The sequence below is a fragment of the Notolabrus celidotus genome, chromosome 6 (genome assembly GCF_009762535.1).
Source record: "Notolabrus celidotus isolate fNotCel1 chromosome 6, fNotCel1.pri, whole genome shotgun sequence".
Taxonomy (NCBI): domain Eukaryota; kingdom Metazoa; phylum Chordata; class Actinopteri; order Labriformes; family Labridae; genus Notolabrus; species Notolabrus celidotus.
The window spans coordinates 16,375,534-16,397,455 of record NC_048277.1 but is presented as its reverse complement, the minus strand read 5'-3'; the positions used below and the strand labels follow the sequence as shown (position 1 = coordinate 16,397,455).

The 21,922-nt window shown below is 40.8% G+C and overlaps 2 protein-coding genes across 3 annotated transcripts in view; one reads left to right on the top strand and one right to left on the bottom strand.

Annotated features, from left to right (window-relative positions):
• Window positions 1–3,463, bottom strand: part of furinb (furin (paired basic amino acid cleaving enzyme) b) — a 98,139-nt gene extending 94,676 nt beyond the window's left edge. Inside the window, exon 1 of the mRNA XM_034684833.1 lies at window positions 2,700–3,463. The gene's annotated coding sequence lies outside the window, so the exon portion shown is untranslated. The remainder of the gene's footprint in view (window positions 1–2,699) is intronic.
• Window positions 3,464–4,525: 1,062 nt separating this feature from the next.
• On the top strand, window positions 4,526–19,023 carry accs (1-aminocyclopropane-1-carboxylate synthase homolog (Arabidopsis)(non-functional)). Of its 2 annotated transcripts, XM_034684832.1 has the most exons (19): window positions 5,263–5,372; window positions 5,467–5,758; window positions 5,860–6,626; window positions 6,735–6,794; window positions 6,920–6,990; window positions 7,113–7,182; window positions 8,446–8,512; window positions 10,080–10,177; window positions 10,356–10,433; window positions 10,665–10,765; window positions 11,230–11,319; window positions 11,432–11,477; window positions 11,608–11,749; window positions 12,775–12,917; window positions 13,034–13,187; window positions 13,505–15,221; window positions 15,373–15,575; window positions 17,316–17,507; window positions 17,927–19,023. In XM_034684832.1, the coding sequence occupies exons 2-16, from the start codon at window positions 5,647–5,649 to the stop codon at window positions 13,921–13,923; spliced, it is 2,418 nt and encodes an 805-aa protein (XP_034540723.1). In that variant the 5' UTR covers window positions 5,263–5,372; window positions 5,467–5,646; the 3' UTR covers window positions 13,924–15,221; window positions 15,373–15,575; window positions 17,316–17,507; window positions 17,927–19,023. The 2 variants fall into 2 exon arrangements, with proteins under 2 accessions (XP_034540722.1, XP_034540723.1); XM_034684831.1 differs by having other exon boundaries at window positions 4,526–5,758.
• Window positions 19,024–21,922: the final 2,899 nt, after the last annotated feature.

Below are 21,922 nucleotides of genomic sequence, written 5' to 3'. Positions count from 1 at the left end.
GAGCCTCCTAGCCAACAGCTACAGTGTTCCCGCCTGTCAATCAAGTCAGCTGTGCCTCTCGTTGGAAGACTCGTAATCTTAATATCTTCGAAGTTGCCGCGTTAGAAAAACATTCACCTCCTGTACAGTGTGAGCCGATCGAGAAATTAGCTATCCAGACTACACTCGTCTTTTGTACCAGGCTGTAAACATGGTTATTTCTGCTGTAAAGGTCTGCTTTTTTGAATCAGTGTGTATGTGGTTTCTGGCACTTCCGGAGCCAGCCTCAAGCAGATCCTTGATGAACTGCAGTTTTTAGCACTTCCGCATTGGACTCATATTTTTAGACCGGAGGTTGCCGCTTGGGTTCAACATTTGATATGTTATCTGTCCTCTATTTCCAGTTAAACATAGGTTTGCAAACAATCAAACACTGTTTGTATGAACATTTTACATAAGGTACAACTCTTTTGGAATTGGGGTTGTAATAGTGTGTCTTTATTGACATTATGATCAATGTAATAACATCATTGTGTCATAAATCATTAATTACCAAACTTGACACAGTTTCCTAACGAGTTTGAAATGTAAGAAAAAAAAAAGTTTTTAGCAAGTATATTTTAATTCTCTATTACTGCCAAACATGTCTACAAAAGAATTAGATACAACATTCCTGTAAAAGTATTTGTAGATGAATTAAATATTTATCGGTTGGTTAGGTTTTTAGATATTTTTTAACACTGGTATCACTAACCGTTTAACTGATAAAGTCTCCGTAACAACTATCATCATGGCACTGAATCAAGCAAATAATGGTATCTGATTTTAAAAGTAAAAGCTCAGATCCACCTCTTATAAAACCACTCATACTGACTGTACAGATTTGAACTAACAGAACTGAATTAAAGAGCGAGGAGTTGCCAATATGATTTCCCTTTCCATCTGGAAAATGCGTATGACCTGAAAAAACACTTGACCCTCAGATACAGCAGAGAAACTGCTCAGTGCACAGCAGCGGGCACCCCAGGGTTATACATGAACATGTCCACTTCTGAAAAACATAATTTTTCTGACAAAAAGTATATGTATTCAGCTCATTTTCTCTACATCTCTCACGGCATAATGGACCCCACTCCTGATGAGGATGAACAGGCATTCTCCATTGCTAATGACAAGCACGCAAAGCTGTGACAGACCATATGTAGCACTCTAGCTCTATTTCAGGCTGCCCACCAGCCAAATCAACACCCACCATGTGCTCTGAGCTGCCCTCTCATAGAAAGAAAAAAAAAGCCCAGGCACAGGAGAGGAGAGAGCTGCAGCATTTGTGAAGCACCGCTGACAGCCAAGCATCCTCTCCTGAGAGGATAATTTGCTCCAAGTTAGAGTGCGATTGGAAAACCAGAGACGTTGCGCAGGCATGTTGTGCTCTGTCAGGACAGCGGTACACAGCTGGAAGTGAACTGTGCTGCGATCATCCGAGGCGCACTGTGAAGTGAGCGGGAGAGTGAGGACGCCGTGACTGAGTACCACTAAAGCCTGATCCATCTTAGCTCCCACAGCCTATGAGCTGAGGAGATGGAAAAGCCAGATAAAATGTTGTCTAGGGCAACAGCAATGTGTCCAGGAGGAAGAATCAATTCTCTAAGTGATGTCCCATTGAGACACCCAACCTAGTTTTTAACAGCCATCTGAATCTTGGCATTGTTCCCTGTGTCAAACTTCCTCCCTCTGCCCCAGTTTAAAGATGAGTTATATTGTTGACAAGTTTGTCTTCCTACGTCTTTTATTCTCAGCTGCAATCCCATTACATGGTTCTTTTAAAATGTTTGAATCGTCAGCTCTTGTATTGTTAACTTCAGCAGTGGTGAGAAATCAGAGGCATTGAAAAGGTGGTGTCTAGGGCAAAGTGTATGTGTGTGTGTTAACCACTCAGCCTGACTTCCTCTAGCGACATAAACATAATGCTGCTGGACCAACCCTTTTAATAGCTTTGATCTCTAAACTGGCTTGGGCAAGATTTCAGCCTAACACAAAGGGAGCAAAAGATTAGTCCTATAGGCAGATCTTTGATGTGGTGAGGTAATCCGATAGAGGAAGACGCTTGAATCAGAGCTGTTCGCCTCAGTAGCTGGTGACCTTGGCTTCCTCCCTTGTTGAGATCCCAGTGGGAGTTGCACTAGAGGTAAAAAATAACACTGGCAACCAGAGGACAAAACAGGATGAGTTAGATCACTTTAAGTTTCTCGGCTTGTTGGTTCAAACTGAGCTTACTTTGCTCGTCTTAAAATAGACACATGTATCTGATACCAGCGGGATGAGAAATAGTAAGTAGGTTTTAAACATATCGTGTGCCTCGCCTGGGAAGCAGCACTTAGTGGAATGTATTTCAGCTATTCTCACCTAACACAGATAAAAACACTTGATGAGGGGTTTACAAGTAAGGGATGAATAAGTATGAGGTTTAAGAAAGACAGACAAGGAGGAGGAAAACAGAGCACAAATCTGAATAAGGAGACATAATGCAAAAACAAACAAACACTGTTAATAAGACAATAATACAAACATGCTGCCATCTTACCAACAATGAACTTAAGAGAAAGCGTTGAGAATGAAAGCTGGATTATTATTAAGGTTAAGTCATATCTCCTTCAACAAATCAGGTCCCCCCGTTGATGAATAAAGACAGCCTGTTGTCGAGACCAGACGGGGGTTTTTACCTGACTGGGTAGACTGGTGAAGACTGTCCACAACGCTGCCAGAGACTTTATGGTGTTAAAGCCGTCACGCTTTCAGCAAATACTCCCATTGTTCCCACCCACTCTACCACGGCTGCCCTCCCTGATTTGAACACAACTCTTGGAGGTTTTTACAAAAACGAAGATGCCAACAAGGGCCGAGACGTCATGCCTCCTCATCATCATCATCTTCTTCTTCTTCTTCTTCGACTTTACCCCCAGGCGGGCGGAGACTCTCCTTTTCTCCTGCGGCTTGACTTGCAACTTCACATCTAACCTGACGTTGTACGTCCTCTTCTTTAGTCCAGGAGGTGGATAAAAAAATACTACCCGCACACACCCATCCTCCTCCGGTCGAGAAGCGCTGAATTCAACTATCCCGTATTGCGTGGAATCCGCTCCCAACTCTCCATGGTTGTATTCGACCCGTTAACTTCAACCGTCGCGCCCAGATATTTCTTTACCGGTTTCTTCTCCCACTTTCGAGTGAATTCTTGTGGCTTTAATGGAGTATGTGGGTATAAATTCAAACTCCCAGAGCAAATAAACGAATAGGAAAAAAACACGGGAAATGAAGGGCAACGTGCCTTTATACTACAACGGTACACTACTGGATGGAGATGACAACAAACTGCCACAAATCCTCCTTTTCTTCAGGAAATACGTCACATTTTGAGCCGACTGGAATATCAAGTGCGCTTGATTCGTTGTACCACAGTCGATGAGAAGGGCGGGGTTACAGTTCCCTTGTACCGCAAAATCTGACAACAGTAGGGTTGCAGAGGGGTGGAAAAAATTCCGGTAAATTCCCAGAAAGTTTCCGGTAAATTTCCATGGGAAGTTAGGCTGGGAAATTTTGGAAATATTCCAAATTGGAAACTTTCCATGGGAATTTATAGGAATTAACTGGGAATTGAGGGTCATTTAATGGAAAGGTATCAAATCCAAGAATAAATATTTGTTTTGTTGGAAGCACACATCCATCCAAAATAAAAAAAATCATCTGTGCATATGATGGAGGAATGCACAGTGCATGTAGGGGGGCGTGGTCTCAATAGCCCTGCAGTAAGCAGTGTGCTATGTGCATATGATTGAGGAATGGATAGTCAACTGTACTTGCATGAAATCTGGTTGTTTTAGTCAGGATTAGTCTCATATATATTTTCCCCAACTATATTTAAGTTCCCTATTAAGAGCCAATCTTCAATTTAGTAACTTCATGTTTTATTCCCGTTAATTCCCATAAATTCCCGTTAATTCACATGGAAAGTTTCCAACTTTGAAAATTCCCAGAATTTTGCAGCCCTCGACAAAAGTGAACTTAAACTATCGTTTTCCCAACAGCAATGGTAAAATTATAAAAGGCATGATTATAAATAAATACTTAAAAATAAAATACAATCATTACAGTAAAATTAATAAAATGAGTAATAGTGGAAAGGAATTTAAAAATAAGGTTGCGTTAACAAGATCAGATGAATACAAGAATAAAGTAAATTCAATAAAGTAATAACTTATCTTATTTTATCTTATCATATCTTATCTTAATACAAATAATAATGCAGGTCCAGGGCTAAAAATGTATTACTCCACACTAAAAGCTAGATTGAAATGGTAAGTCTTAAGTTTACTTTTAAAAAACCCAGAGGGCTCGCTGTTTTGATGTCCAGAGGCAGAGAGTTTCATAGTTTAGGGGCGTAAAAACAGAAAGCTCCTTATGAAGGAATGCAGGGGTACGCTTGTATATAAAACATGCGCCCTCCTTTTTAATACTGGTGTTATCTGTACCACTGTGTGAGGCCGCCATCATGTGGATATTTGACGAATCTACAGATTCACATAGGTCTACACATCGTACGGTAGAGGGGGCCCTATCACAAAGCTCCCAGCTTTGACTCGAGCGGCTGTCTTCCCCGTTACAGCTTGGCACAAGTGAAATCCAGCCCGCTTTCAGGAGCCACCCCCTTTAGCACGGACCAAAGTTATCCCGGAATAAAGACAGCACGCATGTGCCGTCAACCCGGATGTAGAAATATGTGCAAGCGTCTGTTCCCTATTCCACCGAGTTATGATAAATATTGTCTTTTAAGAACATCTTTTTAATTGTAGCTCCGAGAGGACCAAGCTCTGCAGTTCCGAACCAGTCCAAACCGGGTTAACCAGCCATATGACACGTGACCACTTGATATCACATCTGAGTGACAGCTGGGCAGTAAGCGAAGAGCTTTTCATTTACAAGATAACAAACGTGGTAGATGTAATGCTCAGGTAAACTATGGATATTAATTATGCACGTGAGCACTTTACACCCTGTCGTTGCCGTGTTGTTCCTGAAGTTAGGAGGTGAACCGTTGTTTTCCCCCGTGTTATTATCCCCTCGATACATCTCGTAACTTAAAGAATGGACTTTCGCGGCAGGAGGCACGAGCGAGGCAGCAACTGGACCGATCCGGAGATAGTGGAGCTTCTCCAGCTCTGGTCCGATGAGTCGGTCCAGATTGAATTGGAGAGCTCGTTGCGCAACCAGCGTGTTTTTGACCGTATAGCCCATATCTTGCGCGAAAAGGGGATCTACCGCACCGGTGACCAGTGCAGGGAGAAGATCAAGAAGATGAAGCTGGAGTACCGCCGCATCAAAGACAACTACAAGATGAGGTCCTGGAAGTTCTATGATGTGATGGATCGGGTGCTTGCTAACCGACCCGCCGTCACCTACTCATCTCTCGGGGGTGCTGTTATTGCTCAACAGGTTTTTCAGAACCCCGGTGGGCCTGACGCATACACGCAAGGACTTCCAGTAGGCACCTTTGGTCCTGCGTCCGCGGGTGGGTTTCTGTTTGGTCAGCCTCCAAAACCGGGAGATCCCCTGGATATTAAATGTGAGGATGTTGATGACAGCACTCTAAACTCAGGTGTTGCTCCCCCTGAGATGTACTATGGCTCTGGAGATGATCAGGAAACTGATGGGCAGTCTCTGCTTGAGACAGAGGACACTCTGGGTGTGAGAGAGAGCTCAAGTAACACAAGAATCTCACCTTCAGGTTGTCAATGCAAATACTATCACTTTATTCTAAGTATTGCTATAATTATATAAAGTAGAAAAGTGAAATTGAGTAGACAACTTATTTCTCCTTATCTCCAGGTTTCAGTGATCTGAACATTGCAGGCTGTGCCTCAGCTGCCACCCAGTCTGTCGGTGCTCCTGTGCGAGAGGACACATCTGAGCAGCGCAGTAAGGAGGGTCCTCCTCATCGCCCCTCCTCTTTGAGGCAGAGGAAGCGCCGCCTGGGTGGCAGAACATCATGGGGCCATGAGGGTGCTAGATGCGGCAGTCAGAGCCGTCTAGATAAAGCCCTAGCCAGCTTCTTAAACTGGCAGCAGTCGGCAGAAGAGCGCCTTCTGTCCCTGGAGGAGGCGAGGCTAGAGAGGGAGTTTGAGGCAGAGGAGCGCAGGGAACAGAGGGAGGACAGGAGAGCTGAACAAGAGCGCCAGCATGAGCTTCGCCTGTTCAGCATGCTCACAGGGGCATTGGCTGCTGTCAGACAGAGTGCTCCAACCACTGCAACAACACCAACTGACTCCTCCCTCTCACACCCTGCTCATCAGTCCGCTTGTCATATAACCTCAGATGCCCCGTCTGTCTCAACTTCTTTAACTCACCTTGCTTCAGAAGCTCTTACAACACAGGCTGCGCCCCCTCAGAAGACAACCAATTCAACCTGTCCAACATCTGTGAAGACGTCCAAAATGTCCACGTATGATTTGGCTGCAGAGAAGGTTGATGAAACTCCTTCACAGAGTGTGTACCTGTCGAACCGTGGAAACAGCATCAGACAATTCCAAAGCATTCTGAATGAGGGCTTCATTCGATATACAATGGACAGACACCACGACACTGAAAACCCTGATGTAAGTCTCTGTCATGTTGGTAACACCTCTCTTTTATTCACATTGAATGCATCTGAAAAGGACACATATGTATTATTTAACATGTTGTCCTATTCTTCCAACTCTCAGGGTATTATCAACTTGGGGACCAGTGAGAACAAACTGTGCTATGATGTGCTTCATAAGCGGGTAAGATAAACACTGCCAATGCACCTTGCTTATAAAGAGGTGATGCTTTAAAAGGCTTTGAATTGCATTCATTTAATGATTTTACCTGCATTTAAAAACGAGCATCATTCTCTCTTTTGTAACAGCTGACCCAGCCTGACATGCTTCACATTCAGCCGACTTTGCTCCAGTATTCAGACTCAAGAGGACATGCATTGTAAGTGATAGCAGTTGACCTACATTTAAATTCATGTGAGCTGTACATACTGTTAATTTTATATTAACTTTTCAAAGTACACCCTGACCCTCTTTGAACCTTCTTACCTTGTTCTCTTTCAGCCTGAGACAGGAGGTGGCAAATTTTCTGACTGACTACTGCCAATCGCCAAAGCCACTGAAAGCTGACAATGTAAGCGAAGTTGGTCGATGTTAATGTGTTAGATAACTTGTAGAGTCATGCGATGTCACAGTATATGCAGGGGAAATGTTGCACTTTGTACACCGTAGATTATTTTATAACTACAGATTGTGGACATTGGTTGTCTTTATAACAGTCCGTGTGCAGGTAATGGAAGGTAAATGTAATGATTGAGCGCAAAGTATTTGCCAACCCTGGAACTGCTGCTGAACTGTGACTTAAACTACATACAGCTCTGTGTTTCTTACTGAACAGTAGTTTAATGGTAATTTATAAAATCTTTAAAGCTAAATTCTTCAGAAATAGATGTTGCACTTCGGCTTCTAAATCAAATGTTACTTTAAAAAATATGTTTTGTTTGTGTGACAAATTTAAAAAATTGAAACTAAGTGTTTTATTGTTTCTTTTTCGTATTGGTTCTTATTTTATTTATTTATTTATTATCTAAAAGGACCATGCATATTAATTAACATTTCTGTAAATATGCAAGAGTTAGCCAAAAGGCTAGTTTACATCCGTAGTCCCTTGCCAGATGTTAAAAAGGCTTCCCTAAAAAGATCATGATTAAACAAAGATAAAATTGAGTAAAATAAAATCAAAGTAAGAAGGTAGAGGAGAAACCAAAACACAAACAAACAAACAAACAAACAAAAAAGAGAAGAAAAGAAAAGTACAAATAGCACCATACGATTTAAAAATGACTAAAAGCAACATAAGGACATGATATGATAGTTTTTGAGAAAGTGTCCATGGACATAAAATACATGGAGCAAGACAATCAGGAAGCAGCAATGAGGAAATGTTGACGAAGACACATGCAGACACAACAGGAAAACATTTAACAAGTGTTAACAAGTTATGTAACAAGTCAATGTGGATTTAAAAAATTGGCTTCATTCAAATGACCAATGTAGAGTCCCAGCAATTAATGACATTGCTGTCAAAAAAAGGCTAGTTCCAATGTTTGATACTGCTGTTGCACCCACTCTTGATTACAGCCATTTGTTTTCAAAAATGAATGCGATAGATTCACTTCATTAATATGATGTAGACTGTAATGATTATAAAGAGGCCAAATGCTGCAATTGAACTAACATGTTTTTTTTTTTTTTGAGAGAGAGAGTGACCACCTTAATTTGCTAAAGTAACAAATGGCTGTTTGCGTGGTAGGGTGAGTTTGTAGCATATTTATCAGCCTCCTTCTGTGCTTTAATTGGGTCCTTTATAACACTGCTGATGTGTGTCTTTGTTCAGGTCGTGGTGATGAATGGCTGTACTTCCCTATTCTCCTGTATTGGCGCAGTAATTTGTGACCCTCAAGGTAGGTTCACAATGCACTGACACACACACATACACACAATGCATCCATATCAAACTTGCACAAACATAAGTGTATTAACAAAAGCAACAGGAAACAGGCTTGGCTCTCTTGCCTTATTTGTGTTGATATATGGGATTGTGAAAGAAAACTGAGAATAGGGAAGTCATTCAAACTTTTTAGGTGACAAATAAATATGGGCTTATTTCAAGCTATATAACATTATCTTTGAAAGCTGTCAATGTTCTTTTTTGTCACTTAGTTGCATCACACAGCCATTTATATACACACATATGTAGGGATGGGTACCTTTCACATTTGAACCGATACGGTACCGATACCCGGTACCTGGGAATCGGTACCGGTACTCAACGGTACCAATTATCAGTACTTTTGTGTGTTTATGTGGTAATAAAATGTTAATTTAAAAAAAAATTCTCAAATTTGTTTAATTTAACATATTTATTTAATTTAACATGAAATGAACAGAAACAGGATTATATAGGTGATTATATATATTAGCTGACACGTGCTCGTGGCGTCTAATTGCTCTTTCGGGAGTTTATCAATTAACACAAGTGAATGCCTGCGGACGGGAAAAAGTCAGTTCTCCGTCTCTTTATAATAACAGGACACACAACTTACTTGTTGGGCATTCACGCACACAGGAACGGTTATAAACAGGGCAGGTAGTCGGATCGAGAGGGTCCATCTCAACCATAGACTGTAGAAAATAAACTTAATCCTCCTGCTGCTCTGCTTCGCAGTGAGTGCGCGCGCCTGTCAGCTGCAGGCTCCGTTTGGCGCGCTCCCGCGCAGATGCAGAGAGCAGAGAGCAGAGACGTCCACCCAGTCAGTTTCAAACTTTATTGCATGGCGAAAGTATGGAAAATATCCTACTCTTCTACTCCCTCACAGTGACAGGGATGCGTTCAGGTACCGAAACATGGTACCATTTGATGTTTGATGTGCAATTTGGTCGGTACCTATAAAGTATATGTCTGGCAAACTTACATTAGTACATTTCTCAGCAGTCATTCCTAATAATTTTCCAAAACAGCAATACGAATTAAACCAAATGACAAAACTAGAAGATTTAAAGAATCATTAAAGGTCGGCCATCAATACAGCTAATTGACATGATTTTTTATTGACGAGGGAATTTTATATACTGTAATATAGGGAAACAGAGGCAGCAAAAATCACTTAATATGACTGAAACAAGAAGTTATGAAAAGTAGAAGTGTGAATTTTGAGAGAAAAGAAAGTGAATGAAAAAGAAAAGAAAGCAAAAATAAATCAGGGTTATGCTGAAATAGAAAAGGTGAGCATTCTGAGTCAGAGGTTCCTGGCATTAAGGATAGTGTTTGAACAGAGATATTAGGACTATGAGAAAAGCTTGTAATTCCAAAGGAGTAAGATCTGTCCAAGCCTTATGGACAATATGCAGTGAAAAAAACATAAACTGTTTATGCATGTATGTTGTATATATGAGCTTGTGCAAATAAGGAATTTGCCTGGAGACAATGCATGAATCTCTATGTCTACATTTTGTTTTTCACTGTTACAGATGCCATTCTCATAGCTACTCCCTTTTACGGTTCTATCACTGATGACGTACTATTGTACAGTGGTGTGAAACTCTTCTATGTCCCTCTTGACTGTGAGGTAAGAACACAGAGCCTAGTGTACTTTGCACATGCTTTCAAACTCATTCTTATTGTGCCTTACTTATTGTTTACAGTCATTTTTAACCTGCGATGTCATTCACCTGAACTGTGTCATGTGTCCTCAAGCAGTCATCTACATTGGTGTATTTTTTTCTGTGTCTCTTATTCGCATACAGCCTGATGGCAAAGATGGTCGACCCTTCCACCTCACTGTAGAAAAACTAGAAGACGGTCTGAAAAAGGCTAAGCGAGAGGTAATTCATGAATGTCTTTCTTTTTCAAGCACTCGCCTTAAATAAGATATAAAGAGGCAAAACCACTTGAAACATGCCCTGGTAAAGTTCTTCAATCGGATAAATGCCTCGGTTGCTCTATTTATCTTATTGATTCTTTACCCAGACTTTTTTTCTCTTCGTCAGTTATCAAGACTATGAAGATGCAGTGGCTCAGTTTGTATGCACTAAGAGCTTGTTTGTCTTTATCAGGGAACGAACATCCGAGCTATTATACTGATGAACCCCCACAACCCTCTGGCTGAGATCTACACCCTCAAGGAGATGATTGCTTTCTTGGAGTTTGCCAAAAAGTATGTTTACCCCACAGTTATCACACACAGGAGGTCTAATGCTGTAACACTACTGGATTACTTGTAGCTCTGTGGCTCCTTTGCACACATTGCCTATTCTCTGCACACATTGTTAGTGTGAGGTCTTTTCTTTTATGGACAGGAGCTCTGCCTCATGTGGAATTCTTCTTGATGGTCTTTTATCACCTCTCTTAACTATAAGCATATTGTGAATTGCAGTCATGTGCCAAGGAGACTCTGTAAATGCTCTAGCCGGAGTTATTCCTCCTGCAGAGTCTTGCAGGCACTGAGCTGCTGTAACCATAAAACACAGTTTTTATTCACTCAGTTAGGATGCTGGAGAAACAGTTTTGCATTTGAGATGATTTTTTTTTTTTTGCAATACACATTCATTAACAATACAGGTTTTTTCAATTCTGCACTGTATCTATCTCATCTTCCTCTTCCTTCATTTCCTGCTGTAGGAATGAGCTCCACGCCATCGTAGATGAACTGTACATGCTGACGATCTTTGATGAATCTGTCACCTTTCAAAGTGTCCTCAGTCTAGACAGGTATTGCATTAACCACACCTCAGTATTGTTAATCACAGCAGTTGTGGCTTAAGACAGTATCTCACCTCTTGTGAGATCACTAGATGTGATCAATAATGTGCTCTTCTTTCAGTTTGCCTGACCCACAGAGGACACATGTAATGTGGGGGATGAGCAAGGTATGTGGTGTGACTGAGAGGCTTTTTTTTTTAAATATTCCAGTTTACAGTACAGTTCAATCTCACCTTTCTGAAGTGATTGATTTTTCTTCTTGCTCACAGATATTTCAAATGACTCTGTCTTTTCCAGGACTTTGCAATGTCAGGAATCAGAGTGGGCACGCTGTATACTGAGAACAGTGACCTGGTGGAGGCTATAGCCAGGCTGGGTTTGTTTCACAGTGTCTCTGGAATCACACAGCACCAGGTGGCACAACTGTTGCGGGACAGAGGTATGGATCAAAGCTTTAGATGTACTTTTTTAAACACAAAGTTATTGGGCTAACATCAAACCTCAGTCAAATTCATCAGAAGAGTAAATAGAAATATATGTCCGCCACAATAAATTCTAGTGTCAGGTTGTTCCAAAGTTCAGTGTCTGGAGGTTGAGGTATAATAAATTAATTGATAACAAAAGTTCATCAATCCCATCAACAGAAGGATTTGCAGTTACACAGAGAGGTAGCAAAAAACTCTGTAAAGTGGCGAATTATATTATAAAAAATCATATTAATCCACCAAACAAGCTATTTTCTCGGTTGAATTAGAATTTCTGAATGCTGTCATTTTAGATGCAAGATTATTTATCATTTAAAGCTCCTGTGAGAAGTTTTTAGCTGGTTATGAACAGAGTGAAAGTAACACTGATGCCTCTTTAGGACCTACAAAAGCCAACAAGACTTAGATTAACAACTTCCGTATTATACATTTTTATTGCCTGTAACAGCTGCGGCGGGGTAGGTGTCAGAACAGGCAACTGATAGCACGCTGAAGAAACAGCCTTTTATTCGTTTTTCCACAGCAAATATTCACAGAAGGGGATATATTTCTCAGCGGGAAGTGATATTTGTCAGAAAACACGACATATACATTTCCAAGACTAGATCAGCAAAGAGATATCCCTTTGTCCACAGGGAGCACCAAAATTGACACAAAGTTCCTCACAGGAGCTTTAAGGATATACATTTGTGCTTATAAGTTTACATACCCTGGCAGAATCTATGATTTCTTGGGTATACTCTGTTGTCGTGATGTTAACAGAGTAAACAAAGTTGTTTGAAAATAAATGGCTTCACCCAACCACTAACCATGAGTGAAAACAGAGTTGTTCTCTTATCATTCATATGAGATAACATCCCTGTTTTATGTCTCAATCGATGTAACTGGAGCACAGTGTGGGCTTTATATCATGTTGCCAAACAGCTTTTTACATTCAACCTACTTTTACCCTTTGTTACCTATCACTGCCATGTCCTAGATTGGGTCAACAAGGAATTTTTGCCTGAGAACAGATGCAGACTAAAAGCTGCTCACAGTTATGTGAAGGATGAGCTGCAAAGTTTGGGCATCCCCTACCTGGACTGGCCTGCTGCACTGTTCATCTGGGTCGACTTAAGAAAGGTATTTTCTTAAGAAAAGTATTTGCTGATATTTTAATGCTGCCCTGTTTTGTTTTTTTTGTCTAAATGGGATTCCTATAGACTTAACGTGTCACTTCTGTTTCTACGTTTCCATAGTACCTCAGAGAAGCGTCATTCAAGGAGGAGTTGTCCCTGTGGAGGCACCTCCTTGATCACAAACTGGTTGTGAGCTGTGGCCAGGCCTTCTGCTGCTCCACACCTGGCTGGTTCCGTATCATCTTTGCAGAGAAAATGCACCACCTGCAGCTTGGTCAGTGCGTTTGTAAAATACACAACTGCACACTGGTTCACTACAGTTTTGTAGTTTTGTGGAGCTTTTGAATCATTTGTCAATAAGATAATGTGTTTTTTAAAAAATTTCTGACATTTTTTTTTCTTCTGATATGCTGTTTCCTCTTATTGTCACTCTCTATCTTAAACAAAACCCTGTGTGGTTTTTATTTTTTCTACATGTGTTTAGTCAAGGACAAGAGTAATTTCTGCACATCTCTTAATCTGTGTCTTGATCTCTTTATTGACTGGATAATAGTTTTTGACTTGCTCCGTACATGTTTTGTGTGATTTCAGGCCTGAAGCGATTTAAAGAGGCTTTGCAAGAAATTGGAGAGAAAAGCAGCAGCTTTGGTTTAAACTGTGTCAAAGATGCCAGTAAGGAGAGCATCAAATCCGTAAAAGAGGACAGTGCAGATTTAGACAATGCAGCAATTGTCGAATCGAAATCATCACCCCAGAGCAAGTCATCCTACCAGCTGCAGGAGAAAGACAGTCCTGTTCCTGACACAGCCTCTCTGGCCACCGAGGAGCTTGTGTTGTTGGATGGCCAAGCATCAAATCCTGAAGAGGGTCTGGACTCTCTGATTGGTACTCTCAGGCACCAGATCCGCTCCTCTGATTGGCTGGAGAAAAACACTCCGGAGCTGTCTGCCGGAGAGGACCCGGAGATTCTTGATGTATTCAAGGCTCTGCTGCAAAGAGCCAGGAAGTAAGCTTACAAAGGCAGGAATCAAGCTGCCAGATTTGAAGAGGCAGCACTTCAACACACAGCATTCCCCCCATTTATTGTGAAGGACTTGATACAAACAACTGACACAGGGTCAGATCTGATACCTGTTTCTGAGGGAGGAGGAAACAATAGATGAGCACCAGGGAATGAGAAAAAGATGAGTAATGTGAAAAATGCAAGGCTGGAAGAACAGGAAAATGAATCTAGAGGCCTTATTAAAATGTGCTTTATGAGACTTCTCTGCTATTGTAATCTAGGCCTAAAAGATACATGTTTATTATCTCATATTTTAAGTCAATGCCAAATAAAAATAACAAAGGATTTCTAACTGTCTAGTCTTATATATTTGAAGTGTTCAATCTAAAGTGTAAATCTTTATTATTTGATCATATACACTTTATTTTATCATAATGTGCTGTCATTTCTGTAAAGAACAGAATCTGTGAATAAAGCCATGGATTATGATTTCTTCATTTGACTTACATTGTGTCTTTACAGAGATGTCTTTACTTTCCCTTAAACCAAATTGAGGAAACATTTTCCAATTCTATTTGATTCCTTCCATATCTTCTCTTACACTACCTTCTCTTATCTTACATTATATTATCTTGTCTTGCTGTATGCATTCTTTAAGTGTGGTGTACACAAAAAAACAGTAATTTTTTTTGTGGGTGGGCTGTAAGCGACGTTCCATTGCAGCAAAGGAAAGTGAAGGGGAGGTGATGAAGAGGAACAAAAACAGAGATTGAACCATCAACAACCACAGCACACTGCCTCGCTGTATATCTAATGTCAGTGGGATTTCCTGAAAATAGAGACCCGCTGACAACCCACCTAAAAAATCACATGCCTACAGTTTCTTCACAAGCATTTCTCATATAAAAGCTCATTTAACTGTTATTCAATCCTAGTTCTTTCTTTCCTTTTTTCATTATTTAAATTTGACACACTCACTTTTCTGCTTCCTGAGACAGAGTGGTCGTTGTTGCTTTCACTTTCTCGACAGTGAGCTGGTGGGCCACAGTGGAGAATTCACGGGGAAATTTAGCCGCTGGCTGGGGGAGTTTCCATTGCATCAGAGGAGGAGTAACACTGAAGGGTTTGACCTGCGAGTGAGGGCTTGTGGTCATGAGTTGTAGGAGTACCAATGCGTCAGACAGTTCACACTATTTGTACAGCAGTAAAGTAGTTCCTGCAGTAACAGGTAGTTGTCCTGTACAGACTAACCAAGCAGGTTTGTTCCTGAGACCTCTTGTTCCTGAGACCTCTACAACAACAAAGGTAAGATTGCATTAAAATATATGTTTTAAGAGGATGTATATGAGATAAATAACCTTTGATTTAGACTGAATTTACTTATGATTTAAACTTAATAAGACTTAATTACAATTCTCCCCCATCTGTCTTTCCTGATGACCCTGTTCTCTCTCAGGTGGTACACAAACATGAAGTTTCTGGAGCTGGGAGACTCCATCAGTCGCTTCAGGTTGGCTCACTGCTCTGTGGGGTTGGCAGGTTGCCTGTGTGTGTGCTATGCAGCCTGGACACCTTTCTGGCTGAATAATAAGGGACTCTGGACGACATGGAATAACACTAGTGACCAGATAATTCGTAAAGATGGCACAGTCTTCAATGGTGAGTGATGATCTGTATGATCCTCTGGCATTTGTTTACAGTCAACACATAAGTCTTCTGTCTTCTGCTGTCACTGAGGTTTGGGTAAAAGGTTAGACTGAAATTCATCAAAAATTTATGATTAATTGTGTGAGCTAGGAAGCGAGTATAATGAGGCACACACGTTACTGTAGGTTGTGTTTATGTAAGGCGCTATTTCTGCCAGGGTAGCCTGAGGGAGACTGTTTTTTTAGCCTACATCTCTTAGTCTTTGGAGGGAATCAACACCAGGAAGAACATTTGGAAATACACTGTGTTAAAGAGGAACTTCTCAGCAGAAGTAAACAAGTTAAGGCTTGTGCCTGTACCTGAGAAGTGCATTCTTTGTATCTGCTGAAGCTTTCACACATTGCTGAAGGCAGATGAGCTGAATTCTTGGTCAGCTTAAACCTTCAACAATTAGGCCCCTTTGACAACTTGTGTGACAACCTTTGATTTTCACATTCTTACAAGGAAACTCACTTAAGAAAGGAATCTAAAAAGTCATCTGACAACACAAGCTTTAAGTTATTGCACTCCCCAAAACATTGTTAAGGCAGTTGAATTCTAAGTTGTTTTCAAAAGCTTACAAACAAAATATATTTGATGGAAAAAAACTAATTTAAAAAAGAGAACCAGAAAAACAAGTGTACAAGAATAACATACACATGAACTGGAACATAAATAAGTTCAGAGGAACATGAAAAATTGAAGTTTAAATTATGTTAGCTATCAGTTAAAATTGTCCCTCATGCTAAGGGGGAGTATCACCCATGTAAGGTCAACAGATAAGTCCAGTAGAGAGGCACATAGAATCTTCATGAAGTTAAGTTGAATAAAAAAAGAAACACTTTAGCAAGATTAGCAACACTAGCTACTATAATATCCAGCTAACTGTGTTTTGTGCTTACCTGCTAGTTTGTTTAGCTTTCACTAAACAAGCTAAACAGAATAACTAACAATAATGAATACATCCTGAATATTTCCAAAAATGCTGCTGCAGTTTGTGTTCATATGCACCATTATGGAATGAAAAAAACATTTATTTTCAGTTTTATTTTACTGCATAAAAGTTTAAACAAAAGTTAGGATTTAAACGATGACAGCTATATTGTTAAGCGTGCATGCCATTGGAGCATATTTATGTTTCACATCACTCTGGTTTACTCATTTTTCTCCACAAAAAAAGAGTTCAATGCGTGTTTTCGAGGGTCAGTGCTGAAATGATCCACGAAAAAGGTTACTAGTGTTTAAGCATTTGCTCTAAACTTAAAATACAGTGGATATTACCTCAATATTTTCGTATTTATTGTAAACAAAAAATACATCCCTTACTGATCTCTATTGAAAACTGATATGATGGTGTTTGCCCACATGGGTTGTTCAGTTCCTGGTAAGTTTTCATAAAAACATGTCCCCCTGAGAGTGTTTGGTGTATTTCAGTGTGTTATTTATAACTGGCATGCAGTATGTCAAATGTGGTGTGACATTAATCAGATAAACCCCACCGAAACTACCTAAAAAGTACCTGAACTTTTGATTTTACCATGGTGGTTTCAGGTGTAGGCAGGGGAAATTGAGGGCAATATGTCATGAACTCACCAAGTTTCATTTTCTCATTGTGACTCTTACCAGTAAAACTATGACATTTTAAAACAGATATCAATCATTCTGGTCAATTCCTTTGAGTAATGTGAACATGTGTGATTTTGTGTCTCCCAGCCCTAGAAGCAGAGAGAGTATTTGGAGTTCTTGCCTCCCTGATGGCTGTGAGCACTGCTGCTTTGTGTTTGGTGTTCGCCCTCTGCTGGACATCTGAGACAGTGCGCTCCTACTCCAATACTCGCTCTCTCCTCATGGCAGGACAGGCACTTTATCCCAGCACATTGCTGTTGCTCACCATGGTCTCCACAGGTAACACCACTGCACTGCTCAAAATATGTAAAACCCTCCATGGACTCAGCCTCATGCCACTTTTTTTGTGTTACAGCTTGTTAATTTAAAAAGAAAGGGTTTTGGGGAGTTTTAGAATAATGAAAGAATCTGTATTAAGTATTAAAAGGTAGTCCCATTCTCAATTAACCTCCAAACAGCCTTTTGGTACGTGCAGTTCATGTCAAGCCCAGCCCTCTTGAAAAGCTTTTATATACGGCTCATTTACATACCCTGCACAGCAGCACTTTTTAAAGAGACTTTTACCTTGGGATTGCAATTCATTATCATTCAAACTCTTTTCTAAAGCTTCAGGCACAAAATAATTGACCCAAATGACTTTTTTTTCCTTTTCTTCACAATGATACTTGAGTTGACTCTTTTCCCTCTTCTATCTACAGGTTTCTTTTTCCTCCTAAGCTGGTCTATCTTCACTTATCATCACAGAGAAGAAATCCATCAGGACATCTCCTGCCTTGGCTCATCCTATTGGCTGGGGGCTTTTGGATGGGTCCTGCTGTTGATTGTGGAGATGATAGTCTTTATAGCAGAACAAGCTGTCGTTCCAGACATCCTGCCAGACTTAGAAAAAGCTGTGGAGTCATGGCGGATTTCTTCTCAACTTAAGGCTGCCAAACTCTCTTTCAGCGATGGTTATCACCGTGGTAACAGCATAAGCAGCATGACCGCAGAGAGGTTTACCTGAAGGCTGAAATGGACATGAAAGAGAAAAGAAATGGAAATGTCTAAGCTGCACATTAACGCACACAGACTCCATGAGAAACTGCCTGCTGAGTTATAGATCTGTTTGACCAGACTAAGAATTGATCAACTTTAATGTCGGCTTGGGGAGTGAGGATCCAAAACCCTGAAGTCAGTGGGAGTGAAGGCTTTTTGAACAGCTGATCAGGCTGGTCAAGCTAAACTTTGTCCTTAGTTTGGACTGAATAATAAACAAAGAACACTAAGGATCAATAATACTGAAAAAAACACTTGATTCTGACAAAGGGATGTGCAGATAAAGTCTGCTACAATGTAGTTGATACAGTTAGCATCATGTTGATGAATATATGACACATTTGATGGTTTGTAACAAGTAGAAAAAGATTGTTTTCAAATGTATATTCCCTTTGTTGAAAGTGGACTCAAGGTTTTACTACATGAGGTATACTATTGACAAATACTACTTATTACACAGCTCTGTAAAGATCTTGACTGATTGCTTATCACATATAGCAATACTTCAAAGCAACTGTGTGCTACTTCCTGATAGCAGGCTGTTGCTGTGAAGAACAGGCCATTGCTAGGGATTTCGCTTTAGTTGCATCCTCTGGGAGATTAACTGTAATCATACCAGCACACAGAGAGAAGGCCAGAACAGAAACATGTACCTAATTGAGGATGGCGCGTGAAATAAACACGTAATAGGAGACTGTATGATATACAGCTGTTTAATGACTGACAAATGGAGAAAAAAAAAACACATAACAGACTGACAGTGACGGATGCTGTGCTGATTTACTTCACCAGTAGTGGAAAAGGTTTCACTCTGCCATAACAACCTGTTCACTATACATTACTCTTTTTTCTGCATGTCAAAAGAGCACTCAATGAGTACCAGAATATACTGCATGCACTGTAACTAAGCTAAGTTTAAGTGTACTATTTGTGTTAAAGCCCTCAAATGTCTAAATAAAAGTTTACATCCTCAAACATCCTTGTGTCTGTCTCTCAGGCAAACAAATAAAAGTTTACACGCTGAGCATTATGTCTGTCTTAACCGCATTATGTCTTAAAGGCAATGCTAGAATAAACAGTGGAAAGACGAGAGCTCATGTTCTGTAGCATGTCCTGATGGTTCACTGCTTGGACAGTTGCCCTGCATCAGCCCACTAGGAGTTTCTAATCCTGTGCCAGCCTGTCTTCCTTTAAAAAAACACACTCACCTAATGTATTTCTAGCCTACTTTTCCCAGCTCTGCATGGTTTTGGACCACCAAACAACAAACTGCCTCCGAAGTCGTTATTTACTTTTCGCTCACACATTCCCAGGAGGAGAGGAAGCACTCTGACGCTGGGCTGCTTATGTTTATGCTCGCAACCTGCCAAAGTGGGGGAGAATTAAGTGGCTCCGGCTCTGTTAATTGGGCGTTAATCAGGTGTTGCTCTAATTAAAAGGCAGTTCCGCCCTGTTGGGCCCTGGTAATGAGTTTGTTATTAAATCCACAGAGGATTTTTGTCTCTTTTTCAATTTACCAACAGGGTAGTGCTTAATTGCTGTGTAAATGAGGGGAATGTCCTTGAAGGTCGTCTTGCATCAGCACACGATCCATGAGTGGTATTGTTCTAAAAAAGTGCCCCTTTTCAAAACTTCAAATTCATCCAGCTCTCTGTCTGCTGACCTCTTGTGTCCAGCTGTGCCTTTCAGCAGTGACTCTTGTTAAGTTCGGTTCTAGATTTTTCGAGAATCCTCTTCAAAGCTAATTTGCATAATTGTGAAAGCAGGTGACCCACTTTCTTTTGTTAATAAAAACCCTTTTAAATTTGATTTCCATTTAATCTAAAGTCACTTTATTCTCCCCAGTAGAGGCTGTCAGAGCCATTAAAAGCATGCTATGTCTCATAGACAAACCTTCCATATTTCATATCCCACCACCACAGACACTGCTCATTCCCCTTCCTGGGAGGAACATGGCAAAGGTTGAGAATGCCTTCAGAGAAAGACAGGCTGAATCAATGTGGAGATGGAGAGAAAAAGATACAAAGACGTTTCGGCACAAAGGAAGAAATGACGGATGAATGGTGGAAGATGTTATACACAGATAGACAGGTGGCCTGATAGAGAGATTGCAGGTACTGATTATTGAAGGGCATTCGCTACAGAGACATCAATCAGGAGATGGCACAAAGATTTAGCGGGCCGCCAGCGTTTCTTGCCTGGGGCCGGCAGCATGTATAGAACACAACCTGGCTCGAACCGCTGTTCTTCATATCAATTAGAGACCAATTATATAGCCATGTCCTACTAATTACACTGCCCGTGTGCCTTCCCCCCAGTAGAAAGTGTGTGTTTCTCTTCTCTCGTGTGGGTCTGTGGTTGTGTTCAGTGAGATAAATAAATAAACTTACTGCCTGCCAAGAAGAAGCATCCTTAATCTGATTTTCAGCGCTGTAAATTTGTATTTTAGAGGGAAAGAAAAAGAGCAAAAAGAAACCTGTTGTTTTCTCTTTTGCCTTTTGGTGGCGCTGGTGTAACATCTATTGCCCTGCCTCTTGCAATGAAATCAGTGAAATGTGTGAGACAGTGCTCTCATTTGATGAGTAATGCAACCACAGAAAAAAAATCTGTGCATGTATGCGTCTGTGTGTGTCTCTGTGTGTGTTTGGTTTTTGTTTGCAAGGTAGACAAAGTGTGATTAATATTCTCAAGCATATTTCAGAGGATTTTCAGCCAGAATGTGTCGGACTACTTAATAAGTCAAGTTTTTATTTGGCTGGATCTTTGAGCGTGATGAATTATGAAATAAAGCAAGAACTCCATCTTTTTTTTTGCAGTTTTATTTCTTCGTGGTTTACATAATTCACTCAGAACATTTGTAACTTTCTGACAGGTTAATGCTGTCGGGTTCAAAGTGAAAACACTGAGGAAATACACAGAAAGACAAGACAGCAGGGGGAAAAACAGACATAAAGATGAGAGGCGGAGAGAACAAAGGGGGGGGGGGGACAAAGGGGGGAGAGAGGATTTGAGATGTCACACAATAGTTTCTCACTGTCCCTGAATCCTTTACAGCAATGTGAGGTGTCAGATAGTGACGAACCTTGTACCTTTCCTTTCCCCCCTGCTTTCTCTGAGGGACTGAATGTTCTGATGTAGTCAAAATCAGAGCTTGACCACATGTGCCCCTTTCACTGCATTGTCATCAGTGTAAGTGGACACTCTTTGAAAATGGAAAAAGTCGGGGAATTTGATGTCTGCAGTGCTACAGTGTCAGTAAAAAGCAGACAGAGAGAGGGAGACAGAGAGAGAAAACCTTATGTCCTTCAGTCGTCTTTTCGTGCAGGAACTGAGTTCATCTCGCCTGTAGAATCTGCAATGAGCCATTGCTCTTTGAGACTGACATCCCACCCAGACCACCCTGCTGATTACATTTGTTCAGAGGAGCTGAGTGCTGACAGAGAGGAGTGTGGCAGAGCTTGCATCAGGGAAAAAGAGTTTCTCGATTCTCCTGCTTTTATTTCCATCCATTCGATTTGCGAGTGCAGGTGTTCTTACACTGTAGTAATCTCTTCGTCTGTTCTCACGTTGTGTCTGTGCCTTTGAGTTTACACTTTCCTACCCTGTGTTTGTATCATATCTACACTCCCGTACCCTTGTTCGTAAGTGTTGTCGTCTCG

What these genes read in the sequence shown, in the direction of transcription:
- accs (XM_034684831.1), top strand. Translation starts at nt 5,119, where the DNA reads ATGGACTTTCGCGGCAGGAGGCACGAGCGAGGCAGCAACTGGACCGAT. An exon ending in AGCCACTGAAAGCTGACAAT is followed by an intron (nt 7,183 to 8,445) that starts GTAAGCGAAGTT and finishes GTCTTTGTTCAG; the next exon opens with GTCGTGGTGATGAATGGCTG. An exon ending in TCTGGGTCGACTTAAGAAAG is followed by an intron (nt 12,918 to 13,033) that starts GTATTTTCTTAA and finishes ACGTTTCCATAG; the next exon opens with TACCTCAGAGAAGCGTCATT.